At 58.4% G+C, this 16,683-nt stretch overlaps 1 protein-coding gene across 1 annotated transcript in view; it reads left to right on the forward strand.

The window, feature by feature from the left end:
* The window catches only part of ADGRA2 (adhesion G protein-coupled receptor A2), a 36,644-nt gene that overhangs the window by 13,587 nt on the left and 6,374 nt on the right, over window positions 1–16,683 (forward strand). Inside the window, exons 3-13 of the mRNA XM_069573357.1 lie at window positions 10,622–10,693; window positions 10,942–11,013; window positions 11,152–11,223; window positions 11,486–11,649; window positions 11,991–12,204; window positions 13,007–13,171; window positions 13,784–13,982; window positions 14,380–14,529; window positions 14,650–14,811; window positions 15,783–16,007; window positions 16,189–16,405. Of these exons, the coding sequence (XP_069429458.1) occupies window positions 10,622–10,693; window positions 10,942–11,013; window positions 11,152–11,223; window positions 11,486–11,649; window positions 11,991–12,204; window positions 13,007–13,171; window positions 13,784–13,982; window positions 14,380–14,529; window positions 14,650–14,811; window positions 15,783–16,007; window positions 16,189–16,405 (1,712 nt within the window). The remainder of the gene's footprint in view (window positions 1–10,621; window positions 10,694–10,941; window positions 11,014–11,151; window positions 11,224–11,485; window positions 11,650–11,990; window positions 12,205–13,006; window positions 13,172–13,783; window positions 13,983–14,379; window positions 14,530–14,649; window positions 14,812–15,782; window positions 16,008–16,188; window positions 16,406–16,683) is intronic.

Raw genomic sequence — 16,683 nt, forward strand, 5'->3', positions numbered from 1 at the left:
TACCCTTTTGCCTAAAAAGCTTAGATCAGAGCGATGGAGTCTACTCAAGGATAAGGCGGACGCCTGCTCTCAAAGAGCCAAAGAGATTACCGTCTCGTGAGACCACAGACCATGCCATATATAGAAAAATGAAGCAGGTCAGTCAGGGTTTCTGTGAAGTCCAAAGGAGGGCTCAGGGAAGGCTAGAAAGTTCAAGGGTAGTAGAGAAGCAGTATCTACGTGACATCTTTAACCGGGACAACAATCTCATGAGGTTGTCTCTATGATGCCCACTTCCCAGGAGAAGGGCAAGCCCCTCTCCCAGTCCCCCTGGGGCTCAGGGAGAGCTTGGTGGCCGCCTGGCTGGGTTTGTTGGGGTGGCAAGGCAGAGCGTGTTCCGTGTGATCCGGGCATCTTGGAGTTGGGAGGGGTCCCGGGGTTGCTGGCCGTGAACACACACAGCCATGACCAGTCCTGCTGACCATCTGCTCCAACAGGGAGGAAGGGCTGCCACCAAACTCCTTTTTAAAAGACTCATTACCAACTTCCCTGGCAGTCCAAGTGGTTGAGACTCTGAGCGTCCACTGCAGGGGGCATGGATATGACCCCTGATCAAGGAAGTAAGATCCTGCATGCCAAGTGACGCAGCCAAAAATTAAAAATAACTTTAAAAAAAAACATTCGTGGAGATAGAAATGGAAACCCACTCCCCTGTTCTTGCCTGGGAAATCTCATGGACAGAAGAGCCTGGCAGGGTAGAGTCCATGGGGGTCTCAAAGAGTTGGATATGACTTAGCAACTAAAAGATAACAACAAGTTTGCATTTTATAGTTATTTTTTCACACAGAGTATTTAAAAAAATGTTTTATTAATTAAAAAAAAAACTTTGTATAAAAGCAAAAAAAAAAAAAAAACAACTCATAAAAAACCACTCGGTAGGTACAAACAAAAAGGGAAAGATTTTCTCTCCCAGGAGCAGCTAAGCACTCGGGAGCTATAATTCCTGCACTCAGCCCAGGTCTTAGAGGGCTGAATTGCCGGAAACCAGATGCTCCCTCCAGGGATCTTTTGGAGAAAGACTAACCGCAGAAGCCTCTGGAAGCCTCTAGGACATCCTTCCAGCTTTACCGTCTTGCCTCATCAGCCCCAGACATGCTAGGTCTGCCCACTTGCTGGGTCTGCCGGGTCATCCTTCAGTCCCAGGAGGGTAGATTTTCTGATGAAGATGAGAAGATGGCCCTCTCCCCCCTACCCCATGCAAACCTATAGTACCTGCAGGGACCTGAATCACTGCACTGCAGGTGTATTCAAACCACGGTGAAAGTGAAAGTGAAGTCGCTCAGTCGTGTCCAACTCTTTGCGACCCCATAGACTGTAGCCCTCCAGGCTCCACCGTCCATGGGATTCTCCAGGCAGGAGTACTGGAGTGGGTTGCCATTTCCTTCTTCAGGGGATCTTCCCGACACAGGGATCAAACCCTGGTCTCCCGCACTGCGGGCAGAATCTTTACCGTTTGAGTCACCAGGGGCGCCTGTCAAACCATGGAGGCAGGCAGAGAACAGTGGGATGGGAGTTGGGAGTAATGACTAAATGCTCCTGCCCTGTTAGGAACCACCTAGTCGTCTGCTCCCAAGATGTTTCTTGAGCCCCCTCTGTGTGCCAGGCTGCACGCTGGGCATCAAGAATGAACACAGCAGGCCAGGTGCCTGCCCCATGGAACTCACCTGCCACGGACAGGACCCAGAAAATAGCCAAGAACTGAATAGTAGATCGGGAGACCAGGAATGCTGCAGAGAAAAACAACCAGCAGGGGAAGGGGGACAGAAAGCACTGGAGTGGAGATGCTATTTGATGTAGTGAGGTTAAGGCCGCGCTGGAGGTGATGGAGCCTGAGCGCGTGGGAGGGAGGAAGCTGACCTGCAGGTAGCCGTCTGGAGGCAGAGGCAGCAGCAAGTAGGAAGGCCCTGGGGTCCAGTCTGGCTGGTAAGTTTGAGGCGCCGAAAGAGGGCAGCATGACTGGGGAGTGGTGCGAAGTGGGGTCAGATGGAGCCTTAGGTTTGCTTGATGGTTAAAAGTGGAGAGACAGGGTGGTTTCTAAAGTGCCTTCTGGATTTTAAACTCTATGATCCTTGGGTGTGGGCGATACCCACGGTGTTACAGGAGAAGGAAAAAATATAAAAGAGCCCAGTGACACGGCCACCTGGGCTTTCAGAGGAGGGGAATCAGAGTGGGTGCTGCGTTCAGCAGGCGCCCGCACTTCCCCGGGTTGGAGAGGCAGTGCAGGGCTGGAGGAGCCCAGGGCCTCGAGCCTGGCTGAGCACCACTGTATCAGTCAGCCTTCTGCAGAGAGACGGCACTGAAAGGAGATGGATGTGTGTGTCCTTCTATAAATAGGCAAAGAAATTAGTCAGTTAGTTGGACTTCCCAGGTGGCACTAGTGGTAAAGAATTCACCTGCCAGTGTAGGAGATGAAGAGCCACAGGGTCAATTCCTGGACTGCGAAGACTCCCTGGAGAAAGAAATGGCAACCTCCTCCAGTATTCTTGCCTGAAAAATTCCATGGACAGAGGAGCCTGGCAGGCTGCAGTCCATGAGGTTGCAAGGAGTCAGACATGTCTGAGCCTGCACACATACATTTAGTTAGTAGTTACATTTTTTAGCTGCACAGCAAAACTTTCTAGATCTTAGCTCCCTGACCAGGGATTGAACTCAGCCCCATGGTAGTAAAAGTGCCAAGTCCTAACCACTGGACTGCCAGGAATTCTAAGAAATTATTTCTTTATCCACCTGCTAATGCAGGAGACTTCTGTCAAAGTGGATTCGATCCCTGGGTCAGAAAGAGCCCCTGGAGAAGGAAATGGCAACTCACTCCAGTATTCTTGCCTGGAAAATCCCACAGATAGAGAATCCTGATGGGCTACAGTCCATGGGGTCTCAGAGTTGGATGCAACTTAGTGACTGAACAACAACATAAAGAAATTTACTTTAAGAAAATGGCTCATGTAATTGTGTGTGTGCGTGTGCATGTGCTCAGCTGTGTCTGACTCTGTGATCCCATGGACTGTACTGTTAATTGTGGGGGCTAGCAAATCCAAAATCTGTAGGACCGGTCAGTAGGTTGGAGAGTCAGGTAGGAATGGATGCTGCAGTCTGAAGGCAGAACTTCTCTGGAAAACCTGGGTTTTACTCTCAGGGCCTTCAAATGGCTGGACGAGGCCCACCCATGTTATCAAAGTCATCTCCTTTATTTAAAGTTAACTGATAGATTCATCGGTAGATGTTAAAACCACATCTTCAAAATACCTCCACAGCAGCACCTAGATTAGTGACTGATTAAGTCACTGGGTGCTATAGTCCAGCAGTCCCCAACTCTTTTGGGTACCAGTTTTGTGGAAGACAAATTTTCCACGGACAGGGTGGGGGGTGGTTTCTGGATGATTCACATGCATTACATTTATTGTGCACTTTATTTCTATGTAGTGGCAATCTCAGGATATCCACCTTGATTTTAGGGTGAGGGTTTATGCTCCTATGAGAATCTAACGCTGCCACCGCTGATCCGAGAGGAGGCGGAGCTCAGGCAGTAATGCAGGTGATGGAAAGCAGCCATAAACACAGATGGAGCTTCAGTTGCTCACCTGCTGCTCACCTCCTCATGTGCAGCCTGGTTCCTAGGGGCCACGGATTGGTACCAGTCTGTGGCCCTGGGTTAGGGACCACGGCTACAGTCTGACACATAAAGTGATCATCACAGTCACTCCCCAGAGGTGGAGAGAGGCCCTGGGCCCTGGTCCTGGAGATGCTACTGATCAGGTCAGCAAGGGCCTGGGAATCGCTGACAAGGTAGGCAGGCGATTCTCATGCTCGTCGGGGTTGGGAACCAGCGGACCAGATGACCCCTACACTGTGGGCCTATTCATTGCGAATGAGACGCCGTGGCCTGGTGTGCAGTTGGTGCCAGGAAACACTGATCTCTCTGTCCTCTCAGACTGGGCCGTCCAGGCTGCCTCGGTGAATCCAGTGGCAGCTTCACATCCCACAGGCCGGGCAGCAAGTCCGATAACTCAGTTACATAACTCCCATAACTCAAGTCCTGTAACTCCACCTGGTAACTCAATCTGTGCTGCTCCAGAAAGTGCCAGAATTGCCTGCCCATGCCGAGTGCCCCTCTGGCCTCTGCGGATGGGTGGGGTGTAAGGGGCCCCTGTTTTGCAGTGCAGAGCCCGGAGGTAGGGGAGTGGACACAGAAAGGGCACCCCGAAGGAACGTGCCTGAGACGATCCCATGGGTGGACCTGTGGCCCAGGGAGGGGTAGGGTGGGCTGGGGTGGGGTTGGGAGACACACCTTTATCAGCTAGGCAGGCTGGACAGGAGAACCTGAAATAGCTTGGCAGAGTTCAAGGATAGTCCAGGCCTGTGGCTGAAGAGCCCAGACTTCTGACGCCCTGCCTCTGAGCCCCATGGCCCACCGCCCCTCAGCGTGGACTAGACTGTTGTCCAGGGGAAAGACCTTTGGGTGAAGGGACGGATGATGAAAGGGCACAGGACTTTGCCCTGGAGTGAAAAGAGACTGGGATGGAATTGCCCCTCCATCCTTCACCTTCCGGGTGCTTGTGCAAGCCGTGGGCTTCTCGCCTGGATCAAGGGGCCAGGCGCGGCTCCCTGATGGGCGATCACGGAGGTAAGAGGCTCTCACCCAGGAAGACAGCAGGGGGACACTTCGGGCTCTCAGTACAGGTGGTCCCCTGTTCCTCAGAAGAGTTATAAGTGGCAAGATGTAACACCAGCCGCCCCTGATCGCTTGATTCATCCGCAGCCCCCAGCCCCGGGCATGCGGTGGTGGAGACGAAGTGTCTGCGCGAAAAGGTCTCGCCGGCGATCGGATCATTTCTCGGGTCCCGCGCATCTCCGTGCGTTCAGCAGGGACCCGGCCACCGGACTTTCCCAGCAGACCCAAGCGGGCCACGGGGCAGACAGTCCCCCCGGGGGGTGGGGTGAAGGCCGAGGGAGCCCCGGACTGGGCGTGCGGGCCTGCGTGTGGGTCCGCGTGGATGCGCGCACGGCCCCAGTGGCCTGAGCACGCCTGGAGCCGAGGGCCGGGGGTGGGAGCCTGGAGCCGAGGCCCGGGATGATTTGTCGTTGCCTAATGAGATTAATGAGCCCCGGGGGCTGGTATGCGGCGGCGCTGGGGCTCTCATTAGACGCGGATGTTCACGGGAACGGTGGGGGCCGGGCGGGGGGCTGAGGCTCCCCAGCCAGGTGGCTTCCATTAATCTATGGGCGGGGCCGGGGGCCGGGCTCTGGCGTACCCCCGCTCCCACTGCCCTCCCGGCCGCGCTGCCGCCGGAGAGGAACGCGGCGCAGAGGCTGCCCGAGGGCCCGAGCAGGGAGGCTAATGGGTCCGGGGACAGCCCTCCTGCTCGCTGCTGTAGGCCCAAGGCCTGGCACGGGGTATGTGCTCCATAAATACCTATTGGATGAGGTCAGAGACAAGAGGGGCCCGGGGCGCGCGGGTGGGAGGGAGCCTCGGACCGTCTGGGTTTCCCTCCTGGCCCCCAAGACCTCTGCCTTTCCCCGCCCGCCTCCCCTGGACAACCTCTGTACCTGTGTGGGTGTCGTACCCACTCCGCAGCCAGCCCTCCCCCCCCCCCGCCCACTTTCTAAGGAACCCTGAAAGTCCTGGAGGGCCCAAGGGAGCTGCTCTGCGGCCTCCAAACCTATAATTTGGTTTTCAAACCCACAAGCAGGGAGGTCTGTGGGGGCCAGAGGGAGCCAGCTTCGTGCTGCCCCACCCTGTCCGAGTGTGGGTACACACTCACACACATACACACACACACTCAAATACATACTGTCGTACAAGCTCACACACTCAGTAGTTTAGTGAGACCTAATTTACGTACCATAACGTTCATCCGTTTAAAGGGTAGGATCCAGTGGTTTTTGAGTACACTTACAGCTATGCATTCATCATCATAATCTAATTTTAGAACATTTTCATCATCCCCTAAAGCAACCTTGAATCCTTAGCAATCACTTCCCCCATCCTCCACCTTCTGTATTTCCCAGCCCTGAGCAAACGCTGGGCTTCCCAGGTGGCTCAGTGGTAAAGAATCCGCCTGCTAATGCAGGAGACTCTCTGGGTCAGAAGATCCCCTGGAGGAGGAAATGGCAACCCACTCTAGTATTCTTGCCTGGGAAATCCCATGGACAGAGGCACCTGGAGGGCTACAGTCCATGGGGTCCCATAAGAGTCGGACACAACTTAGTGACTCAAACAACAAGGAACTACTAAGCTACTTTCTGTCTCCGTAGATTTGCCTGGACCACACCGTATGTGATCTTTGGTAACCGCATTCTTTCAGGAAGCATAGTGTTTTCCAAGTTCATCCATATAGCATGTATTAGCCAAGTTCATCCATATAGCATGTATTAGCACATCATTCTTTCAGGTTTATTTCATTATTATCTTTGGCTGCATTGTGTCTTAGTTGTGGCACACGGGATCTTTGTTGTGATGCGTGGGCTTAGTTAACCCACGGCATGTGGGATTTTAGTTCCCTGACCAAGGATTGAACCTGTGTCCCATGCATTGGCAGGCAGGTTCTTAACCACTGGACCACTAGGGAAGTCTCTACATCATTCTTTTTTTATGGCCAAATACTATTCCATGTATAAAGATACCATATTTTATTTCTTCATAAGGTGATAGACATTTGGGGTGTTTCCACTAGGGGCTTATGAATAGTTCTGCTATGAATATTCCTGTGTATGTTCTTGTGTGCGTGTGTGTTCACTTCTCTTGGATGTTGTGTGCCGAGGAGTGGAATTGCTGGGTCATGTAGGGCTTCCCTGGTGGCTCAGTGGTCAAGAATTCGCCTGTTAATGCAGGAGACACAAGTTCAATCCCTGGGTCGGGAAGATCCCCTGGAGAAGGAAATGCAACCCACTCCAGTATTCTTGCCTGGGAAATCCCATGGACAGAGGAGTCTGGCAGGTTCCATTCCATGGGGTTCCACAAGAGTCAGACACAACTTAGCATCTAAACAATAAAACAACAACAAACAATGGTAGCTTTAACTGCCAAGCTGTTTTCCAAAGTGGCTGTGCCATTTTACACTCCCATCAATAACATATAAGGATTCCAATCTCTGTTTTTTAAATTATAACCATCTTAGTGGACAAGTATTTCTCTAATGGTGTTGAGCACCTCTTCATGCATTCATTGGTCATTTGATTTGCAAATATTTTCTCTCATCCCATGGGTTGCCCTTTCTTGGGTGATATACTTTCAAGAGCAAAGCTTTAAAATTTTCAAGTCCAACCTATCAATTGATCTGCTGTTTTATTGCTTGTGCTCACACAGTCTTACACACTCAGCTCCTTGCACTCACACACTCAGTCTTACACACACAGCTCCTTGAGCTCCTTTTTCCCAAGAAGGGTATAGGGTGAGATTTGTTCCCAGGAGTCCCCTGCCCCCAACTTCTGCCACAGGGGGATCCTGCTCCTCCGTGTGGGCACAGATAGGGGGAGATGGATATGTCTGGAGTCGGGGAGCCTGGTCTGGGTTAAGCATGGTGAGAGGGTGGGGAGGGAGGTTCTGCACATAAGCTGCCTTTTCTCCAGGTTCCAGGACCAGGGAGGGCCCTGTGGAAGCAGACAGGGGTGGGAGATTACAGAAGGACGCACATCATGGATGCGTCCGTGCGTCCTTGTGACCTCACCTAAGAGATGAAGGGGTCGGATGAGAAAGACCAGAGCAGGGGTTTGTAACCTGGGTTCCACGAGCCTCTGAAATCAGGTGCATAGTACTGGGGGGTAGTGCATTCTTCTGGGGCGGGACTCCATAGCCTGCAGCAGATACTCAAAAAAGGATTCTGCTCAGCCAGGAAGGTGCTGAACCAACTGGTAGGGGCCTCAGAGGCCCACAGAAATACCCAAGTTCTACATGAGCATCTCCTCCTACCTCTTGGGAGGGTACAGCCCCAGAGCTGTGCCCCTACCTTGGGGACCAGGAGGCCTGAGCTGCTGGGGGTGGAGGGGGGCAGCCCGCATCAGGCTATCAGTTCAGCGCAGGGAGCTGCCCCTGACCCTTGCTCCCCTCCCCCTGGAGAGGACCGGGACTGCTAGATCCAGGCCAACTCTGAGGGCACTCCGTCCAAGGGCTGCCTTGCCCACCCCGGAAGCTGCTCTGCGGGTGTGAGACTAGGGGGTCAGGACTGCAGATACTCGCTGGAAGCTCCCCTTTCTGAAGGCCCCGGTGGCTGGCGGGGGCTGCAGGAAACCTGGGGCAGGAAGGGGCTGGGCCCAAGCCGCCTGCCTTGCTCCCATCTGTGGAGCATCAGTGGGGCAGCTGGGTGGGGGTTCTTGGGGGGGGGGGGGCAGGGAGGAAATGAGAATAAACACAGTGAGCAGAGGGGGAAGGGGCGGGGGGCTGCGGCCGGGCCCCTTGGCAGCCCATGAAGGGAAGTGACACAATGAGGAATGTGTTTCCCCCGCGCGGGGTGGGAGGCAGAGCCCTGAGAACGGCCAGACCCCCAGAGGGGCCAGGGGGCACAGGCCGGAGAGGCATCGGAGGCGCGGGCTGTGCGGGTGGGGCTCTGGGCAGCAAGGGGGGCGGGGAGCGGGCAGGAAGGGCAGCTCGGGGTGGGGGCCATCCCCATCTCCAGACTCCACCCTGGAGGAGCCTTCTGGGCCCTGCGTTCTCGCACATTCCCTGCCTGCGCCCTGGGGGTTGGAAGTCACCCCGTGGGACGCACCCTGGTGGCTGCCTCTTCTTTCTCAAGGGGCACAGGGTTAGGAGGCCAGGTCCTCGGTGGGAGAGGGCGTGGAGGTGTGAGGCCCCCGGGCCAGGGGCAGGGCTGGGCAGGGGACATGTTCCATTTCTCTGTGTTTGTCTCTCTCTATTTATGTCTTTGTCTCTCTGTCTCTCTCTCTCTGTTATTGCCTGTCTCCATCTCTCTGTCTCTTTCTGTCTGTGTCTGACTCCATCTCTCTGTCTCTCTATCTCTCTGTTATTGTCTGTCTCTGTCTCTCTCCCTGTCTCTCTGTCTCTCTCTGGGTGTTTTTGTCCCCAGCTGGGCTGGCCCATGTGAAAACAGGCCCCTTAGTGGGAAGGCGCCTCCCCATCCTGGACACCCATTTCCTCTCCCCCAGCAGGGAGCTGGCTCAGTTAACCCCCTCCTGCCCAGAATCCAGAGGTGCCCCCGAGGCTTTGGCCTGCAAAGCCAAGAGCCCCTTCCTGGAGCTGGGGCTGGGGGTGGCCAGGCCTTAGAAAGCAGGTTGGCCCCACCTGCCGAGCTAGTTTGGTTACTCCAGGAACACCACCGCACCCCCGACTCCCAGCCATGCTCACCTCTCTCCTGGGCGTTCCGGGGGGTGTGAGAGGATGCTGGAGAGCAGGAAGCAGAGTGGAGAGCCTGCAGCCCCCTCCCAGTGGGCAGTGAGGCCTCTTGGTGGGGTCTCTGTGAGCCCTGAGCCTGTGCTGGTTTGGTTCAGGAAAGCCCCAGGTGGGCCTCAGGGAGCGTAGGCAAGAGGCTGGTGCGGCCAGCCCCTCTCCCGCTGCTGTGACCGCACAGAGGATGCGGCGCTGACACAAGCTGGGGGCCAGCCCTCACCTTGGTGGTCCCAGAGGGCTGCCGGGTCTGGTGGGGGTGCTGGGGCCAGGTGGGCACTGGCTGGTCCCCAGGGATGGCCTCTTCAGTTTCTGCCACTCCTCTGGGATGTGACGGAGGGGAGGGAGAGTGACACTCTGGCCCTGCCGTTGAGTCTGAGCCACAGACTCGGCCACCCTGCAGGTCACTCCTCCTGGGGGAGGTGCCCCTTGGCCCTGGGGAGCCCCGGGGGCGGTCACCATCTTTCCTTCCGTCCAGTCTGTGACCTGCTGGAGGCCAGCCTGAGGTGACACTTCCCCTGGCGCCTTCTGTCTGCACTGGGGGCTCCGAGGAGACCTGGCGGAAGCTGGCCCGTGGCCCCCGTGGCCTCAGCTTCTCCAGCTGAGGGCTGAGGGGTGCGGCCGGGTGATGGATAGCAGGCAGCATCCCGCAGCAGCCAGCCAGCCGGGGACTCTTCCTCACCTGCCAGGAGGAGAGGGCCACAGGTTTAACTCCAGAATACCTCCCCGCAGCCAGGCTCGAGGAGACTGTACCTTTGTGTGGCAGATCCCCGTGGTCGGAGGAGGAGCCCGGCGGGCTACGGTCTGTGGGGTCACAGAGGGTCGGACGCAACTGGGGGACTGAGCGCGGCACGGCAGTCCACAGAGGACCGTCACGCCCATTTTCACATGCTACCACAGCAGCCCTGGGAGATGGAGAAACTCGGGGCAGCTCGTGGCAGCTGGGCCTCCTGACAGCAGGCTCGGGGCCCTCCCCTCCCGTTTCCACGGGGTTTGCCGCCTCGTTCGTCCATCCAAGGCCCTTCTGCACCCTCTCTGCGCCGGTCTGACCAGGGAGCCGGGGAGGCCGCGGGCACCCATCTGAGGGGCCAGGTCCTTCAAGCGGCCTCCTGGCCACCACTGAGGACACCAGGGATTTCGAGGGCAATGGAGACCCCAGCCCCGACTAGGGCAAGAGCTGCCCACCCAGGTGGGCCATGTGCCCCCCGAGTGGGCGAGGTGTCAGGGCCCTCCGCTTGTCTTCCGCAGGGACCTGAGAAACAACATCATCAGCACGGTGCAGCCCGGCGCCTTCCTGGGTCTGGGGGAGCTGAAGCGCTTGTGAGTGGTGTGTCCTGACCACCGTGCCCCCAGGCCCCGCATCCCTGAAGGAGGTCCCGTGGATCCCAGTCACCCACCGTCCCTCTTCACCATACATTCGGGGGGGGGGGGCAGACGCTTCATGCCCCAACCCCATCCCCTTTTTCTCCGCTCCCCACACAAGCCCCAGCCTCACATGTGTGTCCCTCATGGGTGGACCCACGTGCTGCCACGTGGCTGACCTGCTGAGGGTCTGCATGTCTCTCCAGGGACCTCTCCAACAACCGGATCGGCTGTCTCACCTCCGGGACCTTCCAGGGCCTCCCCAGGCTTCTCCGGCTGTGAGTGCGGGCAGGGAAGGCGGGGGTGGAGGGTGGGGTGTGAGGGAAGGCTCCCCAGACCCTCATGGGCCCTGCATTCTAAGGGCTCACCCCCAGCCCAGGGAGAACCTAAGATCCCATCTCCCTGTTCCACTGCAGAAACATATCTGGAAACATCTTCTCCAGTCTGCAACCTGGGGTCTTTGATGAGCTGCCAGCCCTTAAGGTGGTGTGAGTATCCTTTCCCCAGGCCCTTGCTTCCTTCCTCTGCCAGGAGGGGGACACATAAACACTGCAACCACGTGGCCAGCCTTCTGAGGAGGCGGGGCGGACGATGGGCTGGGCGAAGCCCCACCTTCTGCGGTGATGCGGGGCGCAGGCTCGCACGCAGAGTTTGCCCTCTCCAGCCTCAGTCTCTCCCTGGGGCTCCATCCCCACCCCGGGAGCCCAGGGAACCCCTCTGCTCTACCCTGGGTCCCTCCACTCTCTGCAGGGACTTCGGCACCGAGTTCCTGACCTGCGATTGCCGCCTGAGCTGGCTGCTTCCCTGGGCCCGCAACCGCTCCCTGCAGCTGTCGGAGCGCACGCTCTGTGCCTACCCCAGCGCCCTGCATGCCCAGGCCCTGGCCGGCCTCCAAGAGGCCCAGCTGCGCTGCGGTGAGCTGACCTGAGCCCTCAAGGCTCCCGAGGCGGTGGGCTTGGTCTCCAGGGCGTCCTCTCCCTTAGGCCCCACTGGGGACCCGTCCTCCATCCGATTTTCTAAACTTCTGGGGGAGTGCTGCTTGGTTTATGGTTTTCATCTGGTCCCACCTCTCGGGGTGACAAAGCGTGCTATGGAAAGACGCACTTTTACTCGTTCAAAACCTGCCTGCTCCTCTCTTCTGCTTTAATCTCTGGAGACACTCCAGCCCCCTTCTTCTGAACTAGGGTGGGCTCCAGACAGAGGGGCCTGGTCCTCACCTGGCACTCAGGCTCACTCCCGGTGTCCTCGCCCACAGAGGGGGCCCTGGAGCTCCACACACTCCACCTCATCCCATCCCTCCGCCAAGTGGTCTTCCAGGGCGACCGGCTGCCCTTCCAGTGCTCCGCCAGCTACCTGGGCAACGACACCCGCATCCGCTGGTACCACAACCGGGCCCCCGTGGAGGGCGACGAGCAGGCGGGCGTCCTGCTGGCTGACAGCCTGATCCACGACTGCACCTTCATCACCAGGTACAGGCCCTGCAGCCCCTTCTCAGCCCAGAGCATGGGCGGGGGGGGCCAGAACCCTCACCCACCCACCCACCCCCGAGAGGAGCTGGTCTGCTCCTGGGAATATCTGTGGGCGCGTTTATGCAGATCCAGAACTAAGTCAGAAATGGTCCGCGTGAGGGATACAAATTGAATTGTTGTTTTAGTCACTAAGTCATGTCCGACTCTTCTGCAACCCCATGGACGGTAGCTGCCAGGCTCCTCTGTCCATGGGATTTCCCAAACAAGAATACTGGAGTGGGTTACTGTTTCCTTCTCCAGGGGATCTTCCCGACCCAGGGATCCAATCAGTCTCCTGCAGTGGCAGGTGGATTCTTAACCACTGAGCCACCTGGGAAGCCCTACAGATTGCCTGATAGGAAAAAAGCTGATTAAATCTGACATTTCTTCAGTACCTTTACAAGGATACAGAGGGTCTCACCTATATTGTTGGACTTGCTCTCTGCAAACGTCTTGCAAGAGAGGTTTTATTACCTCCGTGATGAGGGTGGGGAGATTGAAGCCCAAAAAAACACTATCGTAAGGCCAGCATTAAGGGAGTATGAGCCTGTACCCTTGGCTCAGAGCCTGGGGGACTTCCTTGGTGATCCACTGCCGGGGGGCCCAGGTTCCATCTCCGGTGGGGCAACTAAGATCTTGCATGACTCAACTGAAAAAAAAAGAGAAAAGAGCCTGAAGCTGGCACCCGGGCGCTCAGGGAGGGTGGCGTGGCCGCCAGGAGCGCCTCCAGCCAGCCCTCGCCCGCCTGCCCGCCCGCCCGCAGCGAGCTGACCCTGTCTCACATCGGCGTGTGGGCCTCAGGCGAATGGGAGTGCTCCGTGTCCACGGTCCAGGGAAATGCCAGCAAGAAGGTGGAGATCGTGGTGCTGGAGACCTCGGCTTCCTACTGCCCCGCTGAGCGTGTCGCCAACAACCGCGGGGACTTCAGGTTTGGGACCACCCCTGGCCGTCCCCTGCCCCCAACCCAAGCCTCTGCGATGCGAGTGAACAGTGCCCCCACCTGCTCTAAGATGGAGAAAACACTTCCTCTTGTCATTCAGCTCCGAGTCCCGTTGGTGTGTTTAGAGAGACCATATATCCTTTTGTATAAAATCACCCTTCAAGATGTGCTGTGCAGAACAAACAGGGGTTTGGGGTTTTTTTTTTTGGGGGGGGTGCAGTTGCTTCCCTACGTGGATAGTTGACAAAACCCTCCCATGACAGATGTCACATTTTAATATCCCAGGGGCCTCTCCCTTAGTCAGGACAGGTGTTATTCTCCCATCCTACAGTTGAGAAGACTGAGGCCCAGAAAGTATAAGTGACCTGAAGTCAGGACTCCAAGGCCAGCCTCACAGCAGTGACAGCACTGTCCCAACAAACACAGCTTAAGAACTCAGGGGGAGCTTGGGAAGCCCTTGAAGTCCAGTCCACACGGCCTCTTCTGGACCCTGCCTCCAGCTCCCAAGGGGTCTGGCCTCACAGTTCTCAGGGCAGGGAAGGGACGGACCCTGGCCCTGAGGAGCCTGGGTCATCGGCAACTCTCCACCTCTGCCCCCAGGTGGCCGCGAACTCTAGCTGGCATCACAGCCTACCAGTCCTGCCTGCAGTACCCCTTCACCTCGGTGCCCCTGAGCGGGGGAGCCCCTGGCACCCGAGCCTCCCGCCGGTGCGACCGCGCTGGCCGCTGGGAGCCGGGGGACTACTCCCATTGTCTGTACACCAATGACATCACCCGGGTGCTCTACACCTTTGTGCTGGTGAGGCCGGGGCGGGGGTGGAGGCCATGGGGAAGGGGAAGGGGAGAAGCTGGCTGGCCCCACGGGGCTGGGGGCCCCTGCGTCCTTGGGAGGCACGGCGAGGAGCCACAGGGCCAGCACTGTGTCTCACACTCGTCTCCTCTTCCCGGGGATTCAGACTCCCCAGGGCCACACTCGGCACGGGAGGGCCACCCCGATCCTCTGTCCCCCAGTACAGCAAGGTCCGACTTAAGAGGAAAGCGTGAGATCATCCCGTTGTCCTTAGGGGTGGCGCAGCCGGAGGGTGGCCCTGAGTTGTGCAGACCTCTCTTTACATCTGCCTCGCCCATTGGGATCAGACTCAGGCGTGGGCAGGAGCCAGATTGGATGGTGTCCTTTCCTCCCCTCTCCAACTCAGATGCCCATCAACGCCTCCAACGCACTGACCCTGGCCCACCAGCTTCGAGTGTACACGGCCGAGGCCGCCAGCTTCTCCGACATGATGGACGTCGTCTATGTGGCTCAGATGATCCAGAAGTTTCTGGGTTATGTTGACCAGATCAAAGAGGTGAGATTCAGTCGGGCCTCTGGGTCCCTTGGAAATCACCCACCCGCCTTCAACTGCTCAAGCCTCTGTCGCCCCAGCCCCGCTCCTGCCCGCCGTGACTCCCGCCCCTCCTGCCCCCAGCTGGTTGAGGTGATGGTGGACATGGCCAGCAACCTGATGCTTGTGGACGAGCACCTTCTGTGGCTGGCCCAGCGCGAGGACAAGGCCTGCAGTGGCATCGTGGGCGCCCTGGAGCGCATCGGGGGAGCTGCGCTGAGCGCCCACGCCCAGCACATCTCCGTGGTACCGTGGGCCAGCTGGGAGGCCACCCCAACCGGGGAGGCACAGGGAGGGGCCTTAGAGGTGACAGGGGTCAGCCCCAGCCCTCATCATCCAGGAGCAAGTCCAAGTGTGGGCCGGGCGTGTGCCTGATTTATCAAGAACCTGAACATGACTAGGGTCCCATCCCGGTCATGTGGCATCAAATTCCAGCTTGTCAGGGGCAGTGCAGAGGAGAGGGAGGCCAGTGACACCACAGCAGTTACCCAAGGCTTCGTGCGGGGAACCGAGTTGAAAGGCTGTGTCGTTGTTTAGTCACTAAGGTGTGTCTGACTCTTTGCAACCACATGGACCGTAGCCCGCTGGGCTCCGCTGTCCATGGGATTCTCCGGGCAAGAATACTGGAGGGGGTTGCCATTTCTTTCTCCAGGGGCTCTTCCCTGCCCAGGGGTTGAACCCACCTCTCCTGCCTTGGCAGGAGGATTCTTTACCACTGAGCTACCTGGGAAAACCCTGAGTTGAAGGGCTAGACGGATGGAAATACACAAGAAGGGGCAAAGAGGAGGAGAAGAACCAGGAGGAGGGTTTGGAAGCAGAGGGCAGCACTGGGATCGAGTGGGACCTAATGGAGACTTCAGATCCCCAAGAAGAGGGGACGTGTCCAGTGAAGGGTGGGGAACTATTAACAGTCAAAAAGGAGGCCACCACATCTTCTCTGGGCACCGGGGTGGGGGGGATACGAGGAGGTGGCACATGGCCCCTGCTCTCCGGCTTAGCTGGGGCAGGAGGACCAGGGCGTGTGGGGAGCTGAGCAGGCTGCAAGGTGGGGGGTGAGTGAGCGGGAGGGAGGGCGGAGCAGCACTGGGGGGACTCCACAGCCGACTTGGGGCTCCCAGGCCCTGGGTGACGGGCAAGGGACCAGGGGTCGGTCGGAGCAGGTCTGTGGTCTCGAGCAGGAGCAGGCCAGGAGAGGGTGACGGGGTCCCTGTCCCTAGAACTCGAGGAACGTGGCCTTGGAGGCCTACCTCATCAAGCCACACAGCTATGTGGGCCTGACCTGCACGGCCTTCCAGAGGCGGGAGGCGGGCATGCCTGGCACGCGGCCCGCGGGCCCCGGCCAGAGCCCGTCGCCCGAGCCGGAGCCCCTGGCCGACCAGCAGCTCCGCTTCCGCTGCACCACCGGCAGGCCCAACGTGTCTCTGTCAGCCTTCCACATCAAGGTGGGCGCTGGGGAGGCAGGGTGCTGAGCAGGTGGGGGGCGGGTGGGAGGCGAGGTGCCTAGAGGGGGCAGGGGGTGTGAGGGGATGCAGGCAGGGGAGGGGACACATGGAGGTGGCCCTGGGGACCAGCAGAGTCCCGGGGACCCCAGGCGTCTCTGAGGAACTCCCGTGTCCCCCCCAGAACAGCGTGGCCCTGGCCTCCATCCAGCTGCCGCCCAGTCTGTTCTCGACACCCCCGGCGGCCCTGGCCCCTCCGGTGCCCCCAGACTGCACCCTCCAGCTGCTCATCTTCCGCAACGGGCGCCTCTTCCGCACTCTGGGCAACACCTCCCGCCCCGGAGCCGCGGGGCCTGGGAGGAGGCGCGGCGTGGCCACCCCTGTCATCTTTGCGGGGACCAGTAAGGGCCTGCGCCCCGCCCTACGCCACTGTAGGGGCGGCCGGGCCCCCGCCCTGCCTGGCCTTGCCCTCACCCCTGGAGGCAGGGGACGGTGGCTCCCGCACCGTTTCTGAGGACGATGCTGGTCAGGGGCGTCCCGTGAAGGAAGGGACGGGTGGAGAAAAGGCTCTGGGCACCCAGGGTTTCACATCCCAGACTCGTCACACTTCCGAAGGGCTCCAAGCACAGACCTTCCACCCGCATGGGCCTCCCTCTCCTCCCCGTCATCACCTGGTGCC

The sequence above is a fragment of the Ovis canadensis genome, chromosome 26, assembly GCF_042477335.2.
Source record: "Ovis canadensis isolate MfBH-ARS-UI-01 breed Bighorn chromosome 26, ARS-UI_OviCan_v2, whole genome shotgun sequence".
Taxonomy (NCBI): Eukaryota; Metazoa; Chordata; class Mammalia; order Artiodactyla; family Bovidae; genus Ovis; species Ovis canadensis.